At 35.8% G+C, this 21,741-nt stretch overlaps 1 protein-coding gene across 10 annotated transcripts in view; it reads right to left on the bottom strand.

Moving 5' to 3' along the window:
- LOC123543477 (proto-oncogene vav-like) overlaps positions 1–21,741 on the bottom strand; it is a 106,525-nt gene that overhangs the window by 75,229 nt on the left and 9,555 nt on the right. For 9 of the 10 annotated variants that reach the window (XM_053524495.1, XM_053524500.1, XM_053524497.1 and 6 more), the window contains exon 3: positions 17,043–17,101. In XM_053524495.1, coding sequence (XP_053380470.1) covers positions 17,043–17,101 — 59 coding nt within the window. Of the gene's footprint in view, positions 1–6,157; positions 6,221–17,042; positions 17,102–21,741 lie in introns of all 10 variants that reach the window. The other variant, XM_053524496.1, reaches the window with a different exon arrangement.

Raw genomic sequence — 21,741 nt, 5'->3', positions numbered from 1 at the left:
CGAATAAACGCCCCCGGGGCGTTACATTTTCCAAAGAGGGGGCGTTCATTTGAGGTAAAAAAATAAAAAATTAAACTTTTTACAAAACTTAAAAACATCGTTCAAACCAACTGTAAAGTGTTTCTGTGTTGTTTAATTCCCCCAAAACGTAATTATCTGGCATCCAATTTAATGCAGTGTGTCTTAAAATTATGCATTTAAATACGGTACCTCATGTATTCCGTGACACGCTCGCGACATTACACATTATGTCATCATACCCAAACAGCTGTGTACTCCGATAATATTTTCCTTAGTACATGCGGGTAGCAATACACAATGTCAGTGGTTTGACACGCTGCTTATGTATCGGCTTTTAAATTAAAAGTTATTAAAACTGCCGAAGAAAAGGTTAACACTTTGCTGCAAATTTGTTTAAAGTCGACAGGAAGCTTGTTCGCGGGTGGTGCAAAAACAAATCGAAAATGGATTTACCATTTAATTTTCTATTTGATGATTGGATACGTACTGTACTTAGTATAAACGTTTTGGATTTACGGTACATGTACTGTTTAAAAGTGTGTTTAATTCTTAATACATTGGATACTTACTGTAAATTACTTATTATGTGGACTTATAAAAATGAGGTAGGTGATTTTTTTTCGTTCTTGTTGACTTTTTTCCCCTCCAAAACGGGTGGGGGGCGTTAATTAGAGGGGGGCCTTAATTCGGGAAAATACGGTATGTCAAATTGTTATGCAGTTACTCCTCTTGATTTCCAGTTCTGTCCAACTATCATGAAGAAAATTCCTCATAACTGACAGTTCTGTCAAACTGTCATGATAGAAAATATTCCTTTTGATGTGGAATCATCAAGAACATTCCTCTTGATGGACAGTTCTGTAAAATCATCAAGGAGATGATGGACAGTTCGGTGAAACTGGCATAGCAAACATTCCACTTGATGGACAGTTCTATCAAACTGTCATAGAAATCATTCCACTTGATGAACAGTTCTGTGAAATTGTCTTAGAAAACATTCCACTTGATGGACAGTTCTGTGAAATTGTCATAGAGAACAATCCACTTCATGGACAATTCTGTGAAATTGTCTAAGAAAACATTCCACTTGATGGGACAGTTCTGAGAAATTGTCTTAGAAAACATTCCACTGGATGAACGGTTCTGTGAAATTGTCTTAGAAAACATTCCACTTGATGGACAGTTCTGTGAAACTGTCTTAGAAAACATTCCACTTGATGAGCAGTTCTGAGAAATTGTCTTAGAAAACATTCCACTTGTTGGACAGTTCTGTGAAATTGTCTTAGAAATCATTCCAGTTGATAAACAGTTCTGTGAAATTGTCATAGAAAACATTCCACTTGATGGACAGTTCTGTGAAATTGTCATAGAAAACATTTCACTTGATGGACAGTTCTGTGAAATTGTCTTAGAAATTATTCCACTTGATGGACAGTTTTGTGAAATTGTCATAGAAAACATTCCACTTGATGGACAGTTCTGTGAAATTGTCATAGAGAACATTCCACTTGATGGACAGTTCTGTGAAATTGTCTTAGAAAACATTCCACTTGATGGACAGTTCTGTGAAATTGTCTTAGAAAACATTCCACTTGATGGACAGTTCTGAGAAATTATCTTAGAAAACATTCCAAACAGTTCTGTGAAATTGTCTTAGAAAACGTTCCACTTGATGGACAGTTCTTTGAAATTGTCTTAGAAAACATTCCGCTTGATGGACAGTTCTGTGAAATTGTCTTAGAAAACATACCACTTGATGGACAGTTCTGAGAAATTGTCTTAGAAAACAATCCACTGGATGGACAGTTCTGAGAAATTGTCTTAGAAAACATACCACCTGATGGACAGTTCTGAGAAATTGTCTTAGAAAACATTCCACTTGATGGACAGTTCTGTGAAATTGTCATGGAGTACATTCCACTTGATGGACAGTTCTGTGAAGTTATCATGGAGAACATTCCCCTTGATGGACAGTTCAGTTCTGAGAAATTGTCATAGAAAACATTCCAATGGATGGAGTTCTTTGAAGTTATCATAGAAAAAATTCCACTTGATGGATAGTTCTGAGAAATTGTCATAGAAAACATTCCATTTGACGGACAGTTCTGTGAAATTGTCATAGAAAACATTTTTCTTGATGGACAGTTCCGAAAAATTGTCATAGAGAACATTCTACTTTATGGACAGTTCTGTGAAATTGTCATAGAGAACATTCCACTTGATGGACGGTTCTGAGAAATTGTCATAGAAAACATTCCACTTGATGGGACAGTTCTGTGAAATTGTCATAGAGAACATTCCACTTGACGGACAGTTCTGAAAAATTGTTATAAAAAACATTCCACTTGATGGACAGTTCTGTGAAATTATCATGGAGAACATTCAACTTGACAGACAATTCTGAGAAATTGTCATAGAAAACAGTCCAATGGATGGACAGTTCTGTGAAGTTATCATGGAGAACATTCCTATTGATGGACAGTTCTGTGAAATTGCCATAGAAAACATTTTACTTGATGGACAGTTCTGTGAAATTGTCATAGAAAACATTCCACTTGATGGACAGTTCTGTGAAATTGTCATAGAAAACATTCCATTTGATGGACAGTTCTGAGAAATTGTCATGGAGTACATTCCACTTGATGGACAATTCTGTGAAATTGTCATGGAGAACATTCCACTGGATGGACAATTCTGTGAAAATGTCATGTAGAACATTCCACTTGATGGACAGTTCTGAAAAATTGTCATAGAGAACATTCTACTTTATGGACAGTTCTGTGAAATTGTCATAGAGAACATTCCACTTGATGGACGGTTCTGAGAAATTTACATAGAAAACATTCCACTTGATGGGACAGTTCTGTGAAATTGTCATAGAGAACATTCCACTTGACGGACAGTTCTGAAAAATTGTCATAGAGAACATTCCACTGGATGGACAATTCTAAGAAATTGACATAGAATACATTCCACTTGATGGACAGTTCTGAGAAATTGTCATGGAGGACATTCCACTGGATGGACCGTTCTGTGAAATTGTCATGAAGAACATTCCACTGGATTTTCAGTTCTGAGAAATTGTCATCGAATTCATTCCACTTGATGGACAGTTCTGAGGAATTATCATGGAGAACATTCCACTGGATGGACAGTTCTGAGAAATTAGCATAGAGAACATTCCACTTGATGGACAGTTCTGTGAAAATATCATGGAGAACATTCCAAACAGTTCTGTGAAATTGTCTTAGAAAACGTTCCACTTGATGGACAGTTCTTTGAAATTGTCTTAGAAAACATTCCGCTTGATGGACAGTTCTGTGAAATTGTCTTAGAAAACATACCACTTGATGGACAGTTCTGAGAAATTGTCTTAGAAAACAATCCACTGGATGGACAGTTCTGAGAAATTGTCTTAGAAAACATACCACCTGATGGACAGTTCTGAGAAATTGTCTTAGAAAACATTCCACTTGATGGACAGTTCTGTGAAATTGTCATGGAGTACATTCCACTTGATGGACAGTTCTGTGAAGTTATCATGGAGAACATTCCCCTTGATGGACAGTTCAGTTCTGAGAAATTGTCATAGAAAACATTCCAATGGATGGAGTTCTTTGAAGTTATCATAGAAAAAATTCCACTTCATGGATAGTTCTGAGAAATTGTCATAGAAAACATTCCATTTGACGGACAGTTCTGTGAAATTGTCATAGAAAACATTTTTCTTGATGGACAGTTCTGAAAAATTGTCATAGAGAACATTCTACTTTATGGACAGTTCTGTGAAATTGTCATAGAGAACATTCCACTTGATGGACGGTTCTGAGAAATTGTCATAGAAAACATTCCACTTGATGGGACAGTTCTGTGAAATTGTCATAGAGAACATTCCACTTGACGGACAGTTCTGAAAAATTGTTATAAAAAACATTCCACTTGATGGACAGTTCTGTGAAATTATCATGGAGAACATTCAACTTGACAGACAATTCTGAGAAATTGTCATAGAAAACAGTCCAATGGATGGACAGTTCTGTGAAGTTATCATGGAGAACATTCCCATTGATGGACAGTTCTGTGAAATTGCCATAGAAAACATTTTACTTGATGGACAGTTCTGTGAAGTTGTCATAGAAAACATTCCACTTGATGGACAGTTCTGTGAAATTGTCATAGAAAACATTCCATTTGATGGACAGTTCTGAGAAATTGTCATGGAGTACATTCCACTTGATGGACAATTCTGTGAAATTGTCATGGAGAACATTCCACTGGATGGACAATTCTATGAAATTGTCATGTAGAACATTCCACTTGATGGACAGTTCTGAAAAATTGTCATAGAGAACATTCTACTTTATGGACAGTTCTGTGAAATTGTCATAGAGAACATTCCACTTGATGGACGGTTCTGAGAAATTTACATAGAAAACATTCCACTTGATGGGACAGTTCTGTGAAATTGTCATAGAGAACATTCCACTTGACGGACAGTTCTGAAAAATTGTCATAGAGAACATTCCACTGGATGGACAATTCTAAGAAATTGACATAGAATACATTCCACTTGATGGACAGTTCTGAGAAATTGTCATGGAGGACATTCCACTGGATGGACCGTTCTGTGAAATTGTCATGACGAACATTCCACTGGATTTTCAGTTCTGAGAAATTGTCATCGAATTCATTCCACTTGATGGACAGTTCTGAGGAATTATCATGGAGAACATTCCACTGGATGGACAGTTCTGAGAAATTAGCATAGAGAACATTCCACTTGATGGACAGTTCTGTGAAAATATCATGGAGAACATTCCACTGGATGGACAGTTCTGAGAAATTGTCACAGAATACATTCCACTTGATGGACAGTTCTGAGAAATTATCATAGAGAACATTCCACTGGATGTACAGTTCTGAGAAATTGTCATAGAATACATTCTACTTGATGGACAGTTCTGAGAAATTGTCATGGAGGACATTCCACTGGATGGACCGTTCTGTCAAATCATCACAGAGAACATTCCACTTGATGGACAGTTCTATCAAATCGTCACAGAGAACATTCCTCTTGATGGACAGTTCTATCAAATCGTCACAGAGAACATTCCTCTTGGTAGACAGTTCTTTAAAATTATCAAGCAGACATTCAGTTTCATGGACAGTTCTGTCAAATCATCACGGAGAACATTCCACTTGATATAGACAGTTCTGTCAAATCATCACGGGAAACATTCCACTTGATATAGACAGTTCTGTCAAATCATCACAGAGAACATTCCACTTGATATAGACAGTTCTGTCAAATCATCACGAAGAACATTCCACTTAATGGCCAGTTCTGTGAAATGATCAAAAACATTCCTCTTGACTGACAATACTGTCAAACTGTCATGGAGAACATTGTTTTTGATGGACAATCTTCAGCTCTACATACTGAGCAAACTCAACTTTCTTTACAACTCTTTCATATTTGGTTTGAAATTGTATTTTAATAACATTTTCTGGATGTCTGAACTAAGTTTTTGACTCCTGCTAACTTGGTGCATGAAAGATAGAGAAATTAGATATATTTATCAAATATCACCATGGAAACAAAGAGGAGTTGAAAAAGCCAAGACACTGACCCTATAATTTAAAGTCAGATGGTCTAACTCACATTCTTACTAAGCAGGATGTAAAAAGGACACCTCTATAATTTAAAAGCCAAGAAGATCAGGTGTGTGGTTGAAAGTTTTATGGCAATCTGCTAGAATGGTTTACCTAAGAATTGCATGCAAGAAATCTATAGCACATTTCACATGATGCTTGCAGAATCAACTAGTGATAATCTAAACTACTGTGTAAAGCAGTGGGGTTAAATACTACTCTAGTCAGCATGAATGCTAACAGTCAAACTTGATAAGTTTAGGTCACAAAAACATCTAACGCTCATGTTTGACTGTTAAACATTCACTTAGCTAGGGTTTGCAAGGCAGGGGATCTGGAATTACACATAATGCAGCATGGTGGGGATTTCTTTTGCATGGTATGGAAGGAAAATCTGCTTATCTCCCTAATGGTAAAAGGGAGACAATCATATTACCTCCCCTACATTCCATTCCAGGAGCATAGAGTTGCATCCCTTACTTACTGGGCTAAATCCTTGAGAGTATTGTAGTAGTCATGGTGATGTATGTCATTATCAGGAAAGCCACTACAGAATTAAATACAGCCATTAAAATATACAGTATGTCCAGCCATTTGTTGATCAAAGTACTTAAAATAAGCAATTATAACACATGTTTTTTTACATCACCAACTGCTTTCAAATCAGTTCTCTGATTAACAGTATGATAAAAAAGGTAGTTCTGCATGCTTTTTTTTCACCTTTTTCTACAATACTGAATAATTTAATAAATCCCTGTTTTTAGAACTTCAGAATAAACTAATGATGGCCCAATATTGCAGCTTTCACATCTTTAGAAACGAAAGAATTATCATTGATTTTGGCATGTTTGGTGTCAGATGGGTACAAGTCCAAATATATCCCATTTTGTACATTACAATATCAAGTGACATTTTTATTCTGCTCCTACTTAAGTCTTTAGTATGAAAAGGAAAATAGATAGACACCAATTCAGTATTCTAAACGTATACAAAAACATTGCTTTACAGATATTGATATTCATGCAGCTACTTTTATCAGTGAACAACTTATATCATTTTAGCTAACATGGAGATTCAAATCAAACTTGTTGCTTAGACCAATATGGAACATACTGTATCAAATACAGAAATATCCTGGGCAGTCTCTGGGTGTAAATGTGAATCGGTAACAGCAAGAGAAAAAAGAGGCATAAAATAAACAAGTATGCCCACAGGCAGAATGTCGAGGCCGCCAGCTGTCAAGTGTGACCTTGACCTTAGACCTAGGGACCTGGTTCTTGCGCATGACACTCTGTCTCATAATGGTGAACATTCATACCAAGTAACATCAAAATCCTACCATGCATGAGGAAGAAATGCTCCGGACAAACTTCAATTTGACCTTTGACCTCCAACTGTGACCTTGACCTTTGAGATAGGAACCTGGGGCTTGTGCATGACACGCCTTCTCATTGAGGTAAACATTCATGCCAAATGTAAACAAGATTGGTCCATGTATGTCAAAGTTATGGTCCTCACAAAATCGGACGGTGGCATGGATGCACTTACACCGAACCGCCAAAAGTGGCAACTATATCGAGCTCATCGCAAGCGGGCTCGCGAAAACCATAATTTTTTTCTATTGTTCAGAAAAATGTTTAAATAATTTTTTTATTCTTTACTTATTTTTCTCAGTATAAAAAAGGAAAGCAATATAGATGAACAAAATTTCTTCTACAAAACACAATTTAATTATACATATCAAGCATTTAATGATGCTGAATTTTGTGCAGATTCTTTTATCAGCGGATGTTTTTTATATCATTTAACAAGCAGATTTGAACCAAACTTGTGACATTCATTGTATCCAGTACAGAAATATATCGGATGATCTCATGTTACAAAACATGAGAATCACTGATAGAGAAAAACAGGCATAAAACAATTTATGAACAATCTGTCTATTATATGGTCAAATATAATGTACTGGTCTGTGTGCTTATTTTTAAAAAGACCCACAATTTGTTTTTCAGATTTTAAGATATTAGGAACTATTTCACCTGTCAACTTTTCATCCTAGAAAAAACTTATATTTTCCTCTTCATTAACTTACACATGGGTTAATCTTTATCTGTTTGATGATCTATTATTTACATATACCAGATTCTGATTTTTTTCCCTTGTTTCCAGATAAATGAGGTAAGGCCATGACTCCTAACTTATCATATGTGCAGAACTACCTTTAATTAACTTATGGCTAATAAAGCTGTGTTGTGAAATCATTTATAAAACCTTTTACCATTGAAAAGTATTAGCAAATTATTAGCAAATTATTATAACATTACACTATTTTCTGAAATTTTACAGTAACAGTCTATCAGTAATGGCTGTTAGAATGTAACAAAACAGTAAAACAAAAAACATGACAAATAAATAATTTCACAGAATTGCTAAAAGAATTTAAGCAAGTATTAAAAAGCAGAATAGAAATTTTCAAAGCTAACAGTGCCTGCAACAAAATGGAAGGAAACTAGAAGTGTTTGTGTCACCTCTGGAGGCCATTTTGTGCAGCGATGCGGAACATACCAGAGATATACAAAATTAGGGTTGGTACTGATCACTCCTGTGAAGTTTTGTCAAAATCCGTCCAGCAGTTTGTCGGACAAGATTTTTCTATTTTTAGCCCTGGTGGCCATTTTGTGCAGCTAAGCGAAACATGCCAGAAACATGCAAAACTAGGGCTGTACGTGAACTGATCACGTTCCTTGGATGACAAGCTTTTCGTGCGAAGAATCGCAGCCAGCTTGTATGAACCCTTCGTGAAAAGCCGGATAATAAGATTTTTCTATTTTTAGCTCTTGTGGCCATTTTGTGCATGAAGTGGAACGTGCCGGCGATATGCAAAACTAGGCTTGGTACTGATCACTCCTGTGAAGTTTTGTCAAAATCCGGCCAGCAGTTTGACCAGTGAAAGCCGGACAAGCTTAATGCGGACAGACGGACTGACAGACAGCAAAAGCAAAAACAATATATCTCCTTAACCTATGGGGGAGACATAATTCTGTGTAAGAAGTGAAGTTTTTGGCATCGGAAAACGCAGAATTACACAAACTTTCAACATAAACTGAAAGTTTTATAAAAAAAAAAAAAAAAAATGAGCAACAAAAGCAGAAGTTTTGCTGAAGATGTTTTTGGCAAGCAGGCAACAAATTAAAATAGCCTCATAAATGATAGCAAAAAATATTTTATTTTTCGGCCTTGTCAAGATAACCTGAATCAATATATCAGAAGATAACTTCTTTAAGATTTCCTTTCTAACCAGGAAGAAAAAACTGACACATTTCTCACTTCCTCAATTGAATTTCTGTCCATTCAGAGATTTATAGTTTAGTTGCATTCAAGATAGACCATGACTTCCTGAAACATTTTTACCTCATTTTCATGAAACTAAAAATCACAAACATGACTTGTTTACATGGAAAAGTGCTCATATTTTATGTACATGAAAGTGCATAATTTTGTTACATTTAACACAACAGAACTAATTTATTACAATATTACCAACACATCAATATTAATACTACACTGCCAATACATCATCACCTACTTATATATTATCAACACACTATTTACATTATTATCAAAACACAATACCAATACATTTATTAGCACTACACAACCAGTAAAGTAGCACATCACTATTACATAAAACAAATGATAACCCCAATACCTATACATTATTACTACACTACAAATACATTATCACAACACTACTCATACATTATCACCACACCACTCTACGCATATATTATCACCACCCTACGCATATATTATCACCACCCTACGCATACATTATCACCAAACTACCCAGGGTTCTAGCCAGGATTTTTTGAAGGCATGTTGCAGAAGGATATTTTTTGATGAACAAAGGGGTGGGTGCGGGAGGGCCCCCTGCATGGGGGTTACCCCAGAAAATTTTGTGTTACTACAACTCATTCTGGTGCATTTCAGAGTGAAAAACATAGTGGTATTTTCAGTGATTAATAAGCATCATTTACACGCACAACAAGAACAAATAAAGATATTGGGTCATAAAAGATCCTATGGAGTTTATTTGCTGAATGACAATTAAAAGTTTATCAATTTTAAGTTGCTAAAAATGTTCATTTACTATTTATTGTAAATAAAACAACACAATTTTAGCACTGTACACAGATCTATTTGTTTAAAGTTTATGTCTTCTATTCCTGTGGAGTTTATTTGCTGAAAACTTATCCATTTTAAGTTTTTGAAAATGTCCACTGTTTGTTGTACATACATGTAAAACAACACAATCTGAGTCTGTCATCCAGGGAAACTCTGGTTTCCATTTTGAATCAATGCCCGATTTCCTTTGGCCATTCGACGTGGCTGGGAGGGATTCTGAAATTGTGACCGTGGCCGAATGGTTAAGGTCGCTGACTTCAAATCACTTGCCCCTCATCGATGTGGGTTCGAGCCTCACTCGGGGCGTTGAATTCTTCATGTGAGGGCTTACGGAAGGTCGGTGGTTCTACCAAAGTGTCCGTTCGTGATGAAATAATGCACGGAGGGTATTTCAAACTTTTCTCTAAAAGTTCTATTTAGAAAGCGACGACAGAAAACATTAATTCTTGCATTGTCTTTTCGATATTCCGCCCGAGAAAACACATTCATACATGTGAAAAACATTAATATTACGGCGATTATTGTTCAAAGCATTTTACCGTGTTGCACAATTTTTGACTTAATTCCTTACATTGTCTTTCCTTGATTGCGAAAAATATTCGGACGATAATTGTTGAATCATCTGTCATTATATCTAATGACATGTATAATCTTAAAACTTGCGAAAACAGTCACTTTCATGTACACATCACAAGATACCACCTGTCAAAGGATTTAAAGGTGGAACTACGATGAAATTTACGTCACACGTTCCACATAGGAAGCTGTCATTGGTTTATCGGTTATCTTAACTGGCATCGCTTTACCTAAACTATCGGGTAAGCACGTGGAAACTTTCCGAATACACTAATGGATTAATCGGGGTGTTTATTGGATTTTATGACATGTCGCTTCGGCAATTAAGGGATGACTGGGGAAATAAGGGATGTCGAATATACAACTCAAAGTCTGAAGGCATGTCGCACGCGACAGGCGATAATAGCCTGGCGAGAACCCTGCTACCCATATATTATCACCACACTACGCATACATTATCACCACACTATGCATACATTATCACCACACTACCCATATATTATCACCATATTATGCATACATTATCACCAAACTACCCATATATTATCACCACACTACGTATACATTATCACCACACTACCCATATATTATCACCACACTACGCATACATTATCACCAAACTACCCATATATTATCACCACACTATGCATACATTATTCCTACACTACCCATACATTATCACCACACTACTCATACATTATTCCTACACTACCCATATGTTATCACAATACTACCAATACATAATTACCAAATTACCAATACATTATCACAACACCAGCAATACATTATCACTACACTACCAATACATTATCACCACACTATCACCACACTACCAATACATTATCACTACACTACCAATACATTATCACCACACTTCCAAATACATTATCACAACAACATCTTTCATTATTACCACACTGCCTACATATAAGCACCATACTTCCAAATACATTATCACAACAACATCTTTCATTATTACCACACTGCCTACATATAAGCACCATACTACCAATAAACCACACAATCCATACATTATCACCACCCCATTTTACATTACCATCATGGTAGACCTGTACCAACCAGATACACTACATCACAGCCAGTTCAGTACAAACAGCTTTCTATTTTTTCCTACAATTTTGTGCCAGGGAAAATACTGTTACCAGGTTTGCAGGATATCAATGGTCACTCTAACATTTATAAATACTAATTGACTGATCAGTTCTTGTTTGTTTACAACCATTCTCACTCTGACCTTTAGATATACTGATGCAGAATGCTGACTTACACCAAAAGGGGAAACCCCAGTACAAAACCATTATCAACAGGAACTATGTACCATCTGTACTTCATGATTCACATATTTCACATTTTTTCTGAGCCTTCAGTAATTGAGTTTCTGTGAAACAATACAGGTGGCATATAGATTGTTTATTTTATACAGAAGGTGTGCAAAATAAACATCAGACATTATGTTACCTAAATGTTACCATACCCTTACATTCTTGGCCAGTATGCTACATAAGCTTCACTCTTTCAGTCACTACAGGAAATCTCAGGCTGTTATTTAATCCTACTCATATCTCAATCAATCATTTTGACAAAGACAGGGAGGACCTGCACTGGGAAATAGGCTGTCATTGTTAGAATTTTGTCTGAAAGTCTATAGATTTTGTTTAGTAAGTTCACAGTTTTACAACTCATTATAGCAGAATAAAGTTATGTAATGTAACAGTTACATGAAGCAGAATTTACTTGAGCTGTAGATACAGTATTTCTGCACAGTTTTCCTGTAATATTATCATCACGAGTACCTCTTTATGCAACAAAAGCTAAAAATGAACATATACAGACTCTATAATACATGAAGGTTATCTTCTAAAGTAAAATCTCACTGAAATATGAGCACATTTCCAGGAACCATGTGTGAAGTAGCCAGGAAGCTCTGTTTTCCAGGTCCTGCACTAATCAATATTTCTTACATCAATAAGTGCTTATCTACGCATTGGCCTCACATTTACACTTACAAACCCTTTGATGTAGAATTTTCATGCTAATACTCAAATAATACTCAAATTGTTTAAAAGTTACCATGGTAACAGAACTTATAAGCCTGATATTAACCATTACCTGCAGTCCGCAGATGTTTGCAGAGGAAGCTGTATTTTCAAGTTCTTATGATGTTTAAAGTTGACAAATATTCTTAATAAATAAGAAATTAAAACAGTAAATGTTTTAGTATTATTTCTATCATTGAATATATAGATTACAGAATTTTCACAGCAAAATTCAAAGATTAACCATTGCAATCACTACTGAAAACTTTAATATTAGTGATATAGTTAAAAAATCTAATTTATAAGAAAACAGCAATCTCAAGATTGAAAGTAAGTCAGTTTACTGAAACTTTTAATATTTCAGTTTCTGTCACTAATATTTTACAGAAGGTAAAGTAAACACCTGGTCTAAAACTACAAGAAATTGTAAATGTAACAACTTGCCTGTCCTCATTGAACAGGACACTTGCACTATATCTGCCTTGACTTATTTGTAACACAACACTTTTACTGCATTTTTGTAATAAGACACTTGCACTACATTTACTATGACCTTAGATCGGCACAAACATAATTTAATTTTCAAAATTCAAGAATTGAACCATTATGCACATATTTACAAAAACTACTGAAGACTTTACAGTATATACAGCTGAACTACGTTCATTCAAACTTGACGGGACTGGCAAAGTTTTTTTGAGTTATCTATAGTGCGAGTCAACGAAAAATATACATTATAAAGGGAATTTGCCGGGACCTGATGGTTTAGTTTGAGTGAAGGGTGGTGTTCGAAATTTCTGAATTTGAGAAGACAAAGTTGTACTGTAGTGATAGTGTAAAACATGTAGTTGGAAAGAAACCAGCAATCTGAAGACTAAACATAAGTCAATTCACAGAAAATTACAAATATTTCCAGAAGTAGCGGTCATAGATCTTTGATGGAAGGTAAAATAAACACCTTGTCAAAAACTGCAAGAAAAAGCCAATCCCTCTTTGGATACCCTTTGTGTAATAACTTGCCTGGCCTTCTTGAACAAAACACTATTTCCATATTTCCTAGCATAAATTAATATTGTCTATTTAAACAAGACACTTGCTCCATATCTCCTAGAGAATAAATTTGCCCAGCCTACTTTAACAAAACACTTGTTCCACATTTCTTATCATAAATTTGCCTGGCCTTCTTGAACAAGACACTTGTTCCAAATTTCCTAGCATAAATTTGCCAGGCCTTCTTGAAAAAGACACTTGTTTCAAATTTCCTAGCATAAATTTGCCTGGCATTACTTTACATTCCCATCTTGATCAAGACATTTGTTTCAAATTTCCTAGCATTAATTTGCCTGGCCTTTTTGAAAAAGATACTTCTTACAAATTTCCTAGCATAAGTTTACCTAGCCTTCTTGAATAAGAAACTTGTTCCAAATTTCCTTGCAAGAATTTGCCTGGCCTAATTGTGTACCACATTTCTTTACATAAATCTGCCTGGACTACTTGAATAAAACACTTATACCACATTTGCCCTGCATGAATTGGATAACTTATTTAATAAGACACCCTTCTTAATCTGTCTTGCAATAATCTTCCTGGTCTACATAAAAATATTACCTAGCACACTTGTAAAAGACACAAGCATGTTACACACCTTGTACTGATTGGCCTTGCCTACACATAACAAAGCACCTTTACTACACTTTCCTTGCATGAATTTGCCTGGCCTACAAATAACAAGGCACCTTAAGCCACACTTTCCTTGCATGAATTTGCCTGGCTTCATGTAACAAGGCACCTTTACTACACTTTCCTCGCATTAATTTGCCTTGCCTACACATAAGAAAGCATCTTTACTACACTTTCCTTGCATGAAATTGCCTGGCCTACAAATAACAAGGCACCTTAAGTCACACTTTCCTTGCATGAATTTGCCTGGCCTACATGTAACAAGGCACTTTTACTACACTTTCCTCGCATTAATTTGCCTTGCCTACACATAAAAAAGCATCTTTACTACACTTTCCTTGCATGAAATTGCCTGGCCTACAAATAACAAGGCACCTTAAGCCACACTTTCCTTGCATGAATTTGCCTGGCCTACATGTAACAAGGCACCTTTACTACACTTTCCTTGCATGAATTTGCCTGGCCTACATGTAACAAGGCACCTTTACTACACTTTCCTTGCATGAATTTGCCTGGCCTACATGTAACAAGGCACCTTTACTACACTTTCCTTGCATGAATTTGCCTGGCCTACATGTAACAAGGCACCTTTACTACACTTTCCTCCCATTAATTTGCCTTGCCTACACATAAGAAAGCATCTTTACTACACTTTCCTTGCATGAAATTGCCTGGCCTACAAATAACAAGGCACCTTAAGCCACACTTTCCTTGCATGAATTTGCCTGGCCTACATGTAACAAGGCACCTTTACTACACTTTCCTCCCATTAATTTGCCTTGCCTACACATAAGAAAGCATCTTTACTACACTTTCCTTGCATGAAATTGCCTGGCCTACAAATAACAAGGCACCTTAAGCCACACTTTCCTTGCATGAATTTGCCTGGCCTACATGTAACAAGGCACCTTTACTACACTTTCCTTGCATGAATTTGCCTTGCCTACACATAAAAAAGCACCTTTACTACACTTTCCTTGCATAAAATTGCCTGGCCTACAAATAACAAGGCACCTTAAGCCACACTTTCCTTGCATGAAGTTGCCTGGACTACATGTAATAAGGAACATTAATTTTACTACACTTTCCTCGCATTAATTTGCCTTGCCTACACATAAGAAAGCATCTTTACTACACTTTCCTTGCTTAAAATTGCCTGGCCTACAAATAACAAGGCACTTTAAGCCACACTCTCCTTGCATGAATTTGCCTGGCCTACATGTAACAAGGCACCTTTACTACACTTTCCTCCCATTAATTTGCCTTGCCTACACATAAGAAAGCATCTTTACTACACTTTCCTTGCATGAAATTGCCTGGCCTACAAATAACAAGGCACCTTAAGCCACACTTTCCTTGCATGAATTTGCCTGGCCTACATGTAACAAGGCACCTTTACTACACTTTCCTCCCATTAATTTGCCTTGCCTACACATAAGAAAGCATCTTTACTACACTTTCCTTGCATGAAATTGCCTGGCCTACAAATAACAAGGCACCTTAAGCCACACTTTCCTTGCATGAATTTGCCTGGCCTACATGTAACAAGGCACCTTTACTACACTTTCCTTGCATGAATTTGCCTTGCCTACACATAAGAAAGCACCTTTACTACACTTTCCTTGCATAAAATTGCCTGGCCTACAAATAACAAGGCACCTTAAGCCACACTTTCCTTGCATGAAGTTGCCTGGACTACATGTAATAAGGAACATTAATTTTACTACACTTTCCTCGCATTAATTTGCCTTGCCTACACATAAGAAAGCATCTTTACTACACTTTCCTTGCTTAAAATTGCCTGGCCTACAAATAACAAGGCACTTTAAGCCACACTCTCCTTGCATGAATTTGCCTGGCCTACACATAACAAGGCATCTTAACTACATTTTCCTTGCATGAATTTGCCTTGCCTACACATAATAAAGCACCTTTACTACATTTTCCTTGCATGAATTTGCCTTGCCTACACATAACAAGACACCTTTACTACATTTTCCTTGCATGAATTTGCTTTGCCTACACAATAGAAAGCACCTTTACTGCAGTTTGTTTGCATAAACTTGCCTTGTCTACACATAACAAGGCACCTTTACTATACTTTCCTTGCATAAATTTGTCTGGCCTACACATAACAAGGCACTTTTATTAAATTTTCCGGCCTACACATAACAAGGCACCTTTACTACACTTTCCATGCATGAATTTGTCTGGCCTACACCTAACAAGGCACCTTTAGTACACTTTCCTTGCATGAATCTGTCTGGCCTACACCTAACAAGGCACCTTTAGTACACTTTCCTTGCATGAATTTGTCTAGCCTACACCTAACAAGGCACCTTTACTACATTTTCCTTGCATAAATTTGTCTGGCCTACACATAACAAGGCATCTTTACTACACTTTCCTTGCATAAATTTGTCTGGCCTACACAAAACAAGGCACCTTTACTACATTTTCCTTGCATGAATTTGTCTGGCCTAACTGTAACAAGAATATTTTGTTCTAAATCTGCATGGCCTCTGCATCCTCATCATTAGCTGTGTCATCCAGACAATTGATTTCTCTGTTCAACAAAATGCATCTGCCCCAGGATTCAAATAACTTAATTACTAGCCAACAACTCTGTAAGAGGTTTTCATCTATAACAAGTGTTCATGACTTCATTGTCACAGTTTTGACAAGGGGAGAACAGTTTTTTAACAGCTTTAACAAATGAAACTTTTAGGAGCTTAACACTATGCAAGGGGTATTATTTCATGAATGAAGGCTGTAAGCAGACAACTTGATGTTATGGAATTGCTCTTTTCAACAATTATAAAACCTTACCTGAAATATTTTGGTTAGTCCTGAAAATGTTTATAAGCTTACCTGATCCCTTTCTTCTGTGCAATATCTGTTTTAGAAAGCTTTGATAGAGTGTGTAGAACCTGAAAATATGACAATGATTATGATCAGCAATGGCTGAATAATACCCTGTAACACTGAGCAACTATCATAACAATGGATGAATAATGGATGAATAATGAACTGTAACACTGAACAACTATCATAACAATGGATGAATAATGAACTATAACACTGAGCAACTATCGTAACAATGGATGAATAATGGATGAATAATGAACTGTAACACTGAGCAACTATCATAACAATGCATGAATAATGAACTGTAACAATGAGCAACTATCATAACAATGGATGAATAATGAACTTAACACTGAGCAACTATCATAACAATGGATGAATAAATAACTGTAACACTGAGCAACTATCATAACAATGGATGAATAATGAGCTGTAACACTGAGCAACTATCATAACAATGGATGAATAATGAATAACACTGAGCAACTATCGTAATAATGGATGAATAATGGATGAATAATGAACTGTAACACTGAGCAACTATCATAACAATGGATGAATAATGAACTGTAACACTGAACAACTATCATAACAATGGATGAATAATGGATGAATAATGGACTGTAACACTGAGCAACTATCATAACAATGGATGAATAATGAGCTGTAACACTGAGCAACTATCATAACAATGGATGAATAATGAATAACACTGAGCAACTATCATAACAATGGATGAATAACTGTAACACTGAGCAACTATCATAACAATGGATGAATAATGAACTGTAACACTGAGCAACTATCATAACAATGGATGAATAATGAATAACACTGAGCAACTATCATAACAATGGATGAATAATGAACTGTAACACTGAGCAACTATCATAACAATGGATGAATAATGAATAACACTGAGCAACTATCATAACAATGGATGAATAATGAACTGTAACACTGAGCAACTATCATAACAATGGATGAATAATGAATAACACTGAGCAACTATCATAACAATGGATGAATAATGAACTGTAACACTGAGCAACTATCATAACAATGGATGAATAATGAACTGTAACACTGAGCAACTATCATAACAATGGATGAATAATGAACTGTAACACTGAGCAACTATCATAACAATGGATGAATAATGAACTGTAACACTGAGCAACTATCATAACAATGGATGAATAATGAACTGTAACACTGAGCAAACTATCATAACAATGGATGAATAATGAACTGTAACACTGAGCAACTATCATAACAATGGATAATAATGAACTGTAACACTGAGCAACTATCATAACAATGGATGAATAATGACTGTAACACTGAGCACTATCATAACAATGATGAAAATCATGAAACTATCGTAACAATGGATGAATAATGGATGAATAATGAACTGTAACACTGAGCAACTATCATAACAATGCATGAATAATGAACTGTAACAATGAGCAACTATCATAACAATGGATGAATAATGAATAACACTGAACAACTATCATAACAATGGATGAATAATGAACTGTAACAACAACATTACTTTTATTCACCTAAGTATTCAAAGTACAATATGTATTACTGAGTAATTATCATAACAATGGATGAACTAGAAGATGCTTTTGTAAAAAAAAGGGCATGTCTCCCCCAATGCATAGTCATATAGGCAGGAAGTCAACAGGGGACAAGAGCAAAAGTCTAAGCAACACTGGTGGTTGGATGCAATAGAAATCATCTATTTGGCATGTCAAATCATTCCACAAAGTTTCAACATTCTGGGCTAAGTGGTTCTCAAGTTATGAATTGGAAACTGTTTTCCATGGTCAAGCCCCTGTGACCTTGACCTTTGATCGGGTGACCCCAAAATCAGTAGGGGTCATCTACTCTGCATGTCCAATCATCCTATGAAGTTTCAAAATTCTAGGTCAAGTAGTTCTCAAGTTACTGACTGGAAATGTTTTTCCATGTTCAGGCCCCTGTGACCTTGACCTTTAATAGAGCGATCCCAAAATCAATAGGGGTCATCTACTATGCATATCCAATCATCCTATGAAGTTTCAACATTCTGAATCAAGTGGTTCTCAAGTTATTGATCGGAAATGGTTTTCCATGATCAGGCCCCTGCAGGGCTTTTTCAGGGGGTTTTGGGAAAAAGGACCCTGGTCATATTGGAAATTTTTAATGCGGTAAATTGTCAAATTTGGGAAAATATACCGACAAATTAAGTGAGTTTTTAATTAATATATATTAGTTTAAATCTTCCGTTTCAAATTTTACTGGTAGACAGTATCCCCTTGTGAAATTTTGGGAATTTTTTTTTCAGGATTGTGTTCCAATATTGCCTAAAAATACTGTAACTCTTTATTTGTCATGCTAAAATTTTTGTTTACAGTTTGTTTTCACCAAAGTTATAACTGAAATTATCCAAAAAGTAGAATGGCAAAGTGCGTATTTTTCGAGTGTAAAACTGGGTCGCGAAAATATGTGACAATTGATTTTAATGGTATAAGAACTACCTGTCAACATGTTTTGGGTACTTTATTCAATTAATATTTGTGTTTTTATGCATTTTGAGAGGTTTTTGCATACAAATCATACATTTCTTCAGCAAAATCTTGTAATTATTTTTTGCCGAGGTTGCAGACAGTCATGTTACTAAAAATAGAAACGAGTTGGTTTTCCAACATTTTGTTTGATTTACTTGGCAAACAAAACTAATTGTGCAAGAGTTATTATTGAAAAACAGAAATTAACTGATTTCAGTTGGGAAATTTTTCATTGGATTGGGAATTTTTTGATCCAGATTGGGAAAAATAGAGCATATTTGGCATTGGGAATGGGGCCAAATATCGGCCCCCTGAGATACTAGGGTGAAAAAGCCCTGCCCTGTGACCTTGACCTTTAACAGAGTGACCCCAAAATCAATAGGGGTCATCTACTCTGCAGGACCAATCATCCTATGAAGTTTCAATATTCTGGGTTAAGTGGTTCTCAAGTTATTGATCAGAAATGGTTTTCCACGTTCAGGCCCCTGTGACCTTGACCTTTAACGGAGTGACCCCAAAATCAATAGGGGTCATCTACTCTGCATGATCAATCATCCTATGAAGTTTCAACATTCTGGGTCAAGTGATTCTCAAGTTATTGATCGGAAATGGTTTCCATCATCAGGCCCCTGTGACCTCGACCTTAGACGGAGTGACCCCAAAAACAATAGGGGTCGTCTCCTCCATAAGCCCTGCCATCCTATGAAGTTTGAAGGTTCTAGGTCAAATGGTTCTCCAGTTATTGATTGGAAATGAAGTGTGACGTACGTACGGACGGATGAACAGGGCAAAAACAATATGTCTCCCCCAGAGGGTGGGGGGAGACATAATAATGAGCTGTAACACTGAGCAACTATCATAACAATGGATGAATAATGAACTATAACAATGAGCAACTATCATAACAATGGATGAATAATGAACTATAACAATGACCAACTATCATAACAATGGATGAATAATGAACTATAACAATGAGCAACTATCATAACAATGGATGAATAATAAGCTGTAACACTGAGTAACTATCATAATGAGCAATGACTGAATAATGAACTGTAACACTGAGCAACTATCATAACAATGCATGAAGAATGAACTGTAACAATGAGCAACTATCATAACAATGGATGAATAATGAACTGTAACACTGAGTAACTATCATAATGAGCAATGACTGAATAATGAACTGTAACACTGAGCAACTATCATAACAATGCATGAAGAATGAACTGTAACAATGAGCAACTATCATAACAATGGATGAATAATGAACTGTTACAATGACCAACTATCATAACAATGGATGAATAATGAACTGTAACAATGACCAACTATCATAACAATGGATGAATAATGAGCTGTAACACTGAGTAACTATCATAATGAACAATGACTGAATAATGAACTGTAACACTGAGCAACTATCATAACAATGGCTGAATAATGAACTGTAACAATGAGCAACTATTATAACAATGATGAATAATGAACTGTAACACTGACTAACTATCATAACAATGGATGAATAATGAACTGTAACAATGAGTAACTATCATAATGAGCAATGACTGAATAATGAACTGTAACACTGAGCAACTATCATAACAATGGATGAATAATGAACTGTAACAATGAGCAACTATCATAACAATGGCTGAATAATGAACTGTAACAATGAGCAACTATCATAACAATGGATGAATAATGAACTGTAGCAATGAGTACTATCACAGTGAGCAATGACTGAAAAATGAACTGTAACACTGAGCAACTATCATAACAATGGATGAATAATGAACTGTAACAATGAGTAACTATCACAATGAGCAATGACTGAATAATGAACTGTAACACTGAGCAACTATCATAACAATGGAAGAATAATGAACTGTAACAACGAGCAACTATCACAATGAGCAATGACTGAATAATGAACTTAACACTGAGCAACTATCATAACAATGGATGAATAATGAACTGTAACACTGAGCAACTATCACAATGAGCAATGACTGAATAATGAATTGTAACACTGAGCAATTATCACAATGAGCAATGACTGAATAATGAACTATAACACTGAGTAACTATCATATTCAGCAATGGCGGATATATGAACTGTAACTCTGAGCAAC

Source organism: Mercenaria mercenaria, chromosome 15 (assembly GCF_021730395.1).
Source record: "Mercenaria mercenaria strain notata chromosome 15, MADL_Memer_1, whole genome shotgun sequence".
In the NCBI taxonomy this organism is placed as follows: domain Eukaryota; kingdom Metazoa; phylum Mollusca; class Bivalvia; order Venerida; family Veneridae; genus Mercenaria; species Mercenaria mercenaria.
The sequence above is the reverse complement of the archived record's forward strand: the minus strand, read 5'-3'. Positions and strand labels throughout refer to the sequence as shown.